This window comes from Chanodichthys erythropterus, chromosome 11 (genome assembly GCF_024489055.1).
Source record: "Chanodichthys erythropterus isolate Z2021 chromosome 11, ASM2448905v1, whole genome shotgun sequence".
NCBI lineage: Eukaryota > Metazoa > Chordata > Actinopteri > Cypriniformes > Xenocyprididae > Chanodichthys > Chanodichthys erythropterus.
Genome location: NC_090231.1, coordinates 6,965,419 through 6,970,345, shown reverse-complemented (window position 1 = coordinate 6,970,345; position 4,927 = coordinate 6,965,419). Strand labels below are relative to the sequence as shown.

At 35.4% G+C, this 4,927-nt stretch overlaps 1 protein-coding gene across 1 annotated transcript; it reads right to left on the bottom strand.

Annotated features, from left to right (window-relative positions):
• Nucleotides 1–2,764: 2,764 nt before the first annotated feature.
• Nucleotides 2,765–4,170, bottom strand: mespaa (mesoderm posterior aa). The gene is made up of 2 exons (XM_067401940.1): nucleotides 3,586–4,170; nucleotides 2,765–2,857 (listed from the first exon to the last, which is right to left on the bottom strand). Exons 1-2 carry the CDS (start codon nucleotides 4,168–4,170, stop codon nucleotides 2,765–2,767), a joined length of 678 nt encoding a protein of 225 aa, XP_067258041.1.
• Between the last annotated feature and the right edge of the window lie 757 nt (nucleotides 4,171–4,927).

Here is a 4,927-nt window from a genome sequence, read left to right as displayed (position 1 = left end):
TTAATCATTTATAATCCTGAAATAATGTATATATTTGTATGCATTTAAATATTTTGTAATAAACATCAAACATATTTATGCTCTAAATCTCTAGTTTTATATTGCAGTGGGACTGTCAAGTTAAAATCTTAAAAAGTTAATTTTTTATTTAATTGTTTTGTGTGTGTGTGTGTGTGTGTGTGTGTGTGTGTGTGTGTGTGTGTGTGTGTGTGTGTGTGTGTGTGTGTGTGTGTGTGTGTGTGTGAGAGAGAGAGAGTGTGTGTGACTCTGAGTGTGATTATGTCTGAGTGTGTGTGGTTCAGTTAAACTTCATGTTATGGAGACAAAATATCACCACAAAGATGGAAATATGCAAAATCCTTGTCCTTGTGAAGACATTTTTGTCCCCATGAGAAAAACAGCTTATAAATCAAGCTAAAGTCATGTTTTTTGAGAATGTAAGAATGCAGAACGTTTTCTGTGATGGGTAGGTTTAGGATTAGGATTAGTGTTTAAAACTTCTATGAAGAAAATTAATCGGGGAAAAAAAACTTATATTGCACATACTATTTAAAAAGGTACAGTGAAATCGAACACCAATAACAAGGGCCAAGATGTAACAGCCCATCAAAGCCTTACAGGACTTCTTGATTCTGTAAGTGGATGAATGTTGTTAATTCTTCTGTGTCATTAGGGACTCAACAGAGGAAGTAGACAAGACTGCACAAATGGGAGGAAGGGAGGGTGAGGAAGTGATTCATTATTATGAGGTCTGAAAGCAGCTGCAGACTTGTCACCTTCAAGACTCTTAAGACATAAACGAACATTGAACAACAGCTGTCACTCACTTCACTAATGGAGCTATTAATATCTAACAAAGTCACAGCAGGGCTTTTTTGTTGTTGTGCAATCTGATGTGGAATCATGAGATGCTCACCACACCGCCGGAAATTTCAACAATCTTTTCTTAACTGTTGTGAGAGAGACGGCTTGTGAACGAAGACATGTAGGGCCGGACTTAAAGGATTAGTCCACTTTTTAAATAAAATTTTCCTGATAATTTACTCACCCTCATGTCATCCAAGATCTCTTTCTTTCTTCAGTCAAGTTTTTTGATGAAAACATTCCAGGATTATTCTCCTTATAGTGGACTTCAATGGACTCCAAACGGTTGAAGGTCAAAATTACAGTTTCAGTGCAGCTTCAAAGAGCTTTAAACGATACCAGACGAGGAATAAGGGTCTTATCTAGTGAAACAATCGGCCATTTTAGAAAAAAAAAATACAACTGTATATGGTTTATAAACACAAAATATCACCTTAAACGTCTGTATGTCCTACTCCTGTATATCCTACGCCTTCCCTATTCTACTTATGGAAAAAAAAAACAAAGTAGAATAGGGAAGGCGTAGGACATACAGCGTAGCCTAAGCGTTTTGAAGAATGTGGAAACCGGAATACGTTCAAGGCGATATTTTTTTCTAAAATGAGCGATGGTTTCTATATAAGACCCTTATTCCTCGTCTGGTATCATTTAAAGCTCTTTGAAGCTGCACTGAAACTGTAATTTTGACCTTCAGCCGTTTGGAGTCCATTGAAGTCCACTATAAGGAGAAAAATCCTGGAATGTTTTCATCAAAAACCTTCATTTCTTTTCGACTGACAAAAGAAAGACATGAACATCTTGGATGACATTGGGGTGAGTAAATTATCAGGAAAAGTTTATTTAAAATTGAACTTATCCTTTAATTTTGTCCATATGGATTTGATTGGATGGCTGTGGTTTGTAATTGGTGGATCTCATGTGAGTGACAGGTTGCCCCGCCCTCATCATCAGAGAAGAGGGGGGGGTATTTTGATTAAAGATTACAAGGCCTAATTATGTTCACAGATAAATCATTTATAATAAATGCTGCAATATTCCATTAAAAAAAATAAAATAATAATTGTTCATTTTGATTTCATGGGGACTTTAAAATATAATCGGTCAATGTTGCATTAAAGGGATAGTTCTGTCATTATTTACTCGCCCTCAAGTCGTTCCAAACCTGTATTTCACAAAAGAAGATGTTTTGGAGAATATGGGTAACCAAACATTTGATGGACCCCATTGACTTCCATGGTATTTACTATGGGGGGTCCATTTTCCCGACATTGTTCAAAATATCTTCTTTTGTGTTCAACAGAACAAACAAATTCATGCAGGTTTGAAACAACTTGAGGTTAAGTAAATGGTGACAGAATTTTTATTTTTAGGTGCACTATCCCTTTAAGAAAGACATGTGATTTTTTACAGGCAAATGCAGAATGCAAATGAACTCCATACAAACCTGAGTTTATCTTTCTTGCTTGAAAGAGGCATCAGACTCTTGCATTTAAGAGGAAGAGCCCCACAGAGCTTTGTTTACCATCTGAGGGGTATTAAAGGATCTCACCTGTGAGAGTTAGTTTACTGTCCTGCCCACATTAATGCTCGCTCTGCAGGGGTGTTTCCTTAAACATGTGAATTACAGCGTGGAATGGCCATCAGCCAGCTGTCTCTCATTAGGATGCTGCTTTATAAAGGGCGCACTATTAAGTTAAAAACTACTCACACAAATTATGTTAGACTTTTCAAGGCTTTATTTGCTGGAAAAATTATAGTTCATAAATATTGATATATTTTTCAACATACAAAAAATAAATAGCTGTACAAACATATTTACAATAAAAATAAAGTATTTCATTTTCATTATCGTACAAAAATTGCACAAATTAATATTTGCATCCAGACTGTTTTGATCAGATCAGCACTGTCCATGGAAGTAATCGTGTTGCTGGGGAAACCAAAAATCCTGAGCTGGGAATGAAAGGAATTCACCTTCGACTGGATTCTGAGTCTGGAAAAATAAAATGCAGATCGTTAAGAAAAAGAACAGGAGCATTTTTCAAAGTAATTTATTTTTTAAATAAAAAGAATGTTATTATTATACTTAAAATTAAAATAATAAGTTTAAGTTTTTTTAACCGTAAAAAAACTGATTATAGTAAACTAAGCTAAAACAAAAACTTCCAATTTTTGTTACTTGAAATAAATGTTAAATAAAATAAATGAACAAAAACTTGATAAATTTACTTAAAATAAATGTAAAAAAACTTAAAATAAACTAAATTAAATGAATAAATATAGACAAAAAACTAATAAAAATGACAAAAACACGCAACAAAAATACAAAAACCTTAACAAAAAATAAGATAAAATATATTTACATTTTTATTCATTTAAACTATTAATAAAAACCATAATAATATCTCAGCAAAACTAAAATAACATTATAAAATATTGCCTATAAAGTTTAAATTTAATAAAAAATAGTAGTAGGTAAAAAAAGAATTGTTGGTTTAACTTAAAAAAATAAGTTACCTGGTTGCCTTAAAATTTTGAGTTCATTGTTAATACAATGAAGGCAATTGATTTAATCAACAGAAACTCAATATATTATGTTATCTGAACCACATTAATTATCTAAGTTGATTTGACAAAAGAAAAAAATGTTGTGATAACAAATCATAAAAATCATTTTTTACAGTGTAGTATATAAATAGTACTTAAGTAACATGTCCATACCTGATAACAGGTCATCGTTGGGAACTGCTGAGCTGGAACTGAAGGTGCCGCACTGAAGCTGTCAAACATGTTTGATGCGACGTCGACCTGATTCGCCTCGTCTTCGCTGAGTTCAAGCTGAGCAGACAGACAGGAGATGTACTGGATAGCGAGCCGTAGAGTCTCAATCTTGGTCAGGGTTTTTCCGGCAGGAGCCACAGACGGAGGCAGGTACGTCCTGAGGTGATGAAGAGCTTTGGTCAGATCCCTCATCCTCAGCTTCTCCCGTTCACTTGCAGTTTCCCGCTTCACTCCGGGGAATTTTGACCTCGGCCGTCCGGTTCTCTTGGGTGGCTGGACCTTGTTCTTCTCCTGGGTGGTGATGCTGTGGAGTGGGAAGACCGGCGGTATGTCATGTCCCGCTCCACAAGAGTACGCTGGAGGGGAGAAGCCACAGGAATCTATGGAGGAGGCCGGAGACAGGCTGCTGCCGGCGCTGTAGTAGCCCGCATCTGAGACGCCGTAGCTGGGATCCAGAATGTTCTCGCAGTCAAGAAGGAAAGCGCTGCTGTCTTGGAGCTGAAGAGCAGAGCTGGAGATATCCATGGCTGTAGAGTTGAGACTGAGGTTGTGGTTGCTGGTGGACCATGTTCCTCCTGTATATATCCTGTGTGAGGTGCGAGTTGGCACCTTTGAGGGTTCCAGTCAGTACTTCAGAGGAGAAGTGACACCAGAAGTAGGGGGTCTGTGGGAAACAGCAACTTCTCCAGCCTCAGATGTGAGGTGTGAGCGCCAGAAACAGCCCGAGCACACTTAAATGATAGATAGATAGATAGATAGATAGATAGATAGATAGATAGATGATAGATAGATAGATAGATAGATAGATAGATAGATAGATGATAGATAGATAGATAGATAGATAGATAGATAGATAGATAGATAGATAGATAGATAGATAGATAGATAGATAGATAGATAGATTTAAACTACTGTTTGAACATCTTTTTTTAAATAATACTTCTGTTCAGCAATGATGCATTAAATTGATCAAAAGTTACAGTACAGAGTTTTGTAATGTTACTTAATTTCAAATAAATGCTGTTCTTTTGAACTTTCTGTTCATCAAAGAATCCTGAAAAAATGTTTTAAAATGAAAAAAATGTAAGCAGTACAACTGTTTTCAACATAAATAATAATACATTAAGTATTAAAATAGAAAACACTTATTTTAAAATTGTATTTCATAGAGTGCTCTCTTTCGTGAGCACAACCTCATCTTAAAAAAAAAAAAAAAAAAAAAAAAAAAAAAACTTCTTATTCCTATCCTTTCACTTCCTCTAATCCCTCTCTATTGTAGCTT

Excerpts from the sequence above, each read along its gene's own strand:
- mespaa (XM_067401940.1), bottom strand. The coding sequence starts at position 4,170 with ATGGATATCTCCAGCTCTGCTCTTCAGCTCCAAGACAGCAGCGCTTTC. Across the intron at positions 2,858-3,585 it reads CAACGATGACCTGTTATCAG|ACTCAGAATCCAGTCGAAGG; the intron begins GTATGGACATGT and ends TTATTTTTCCAG.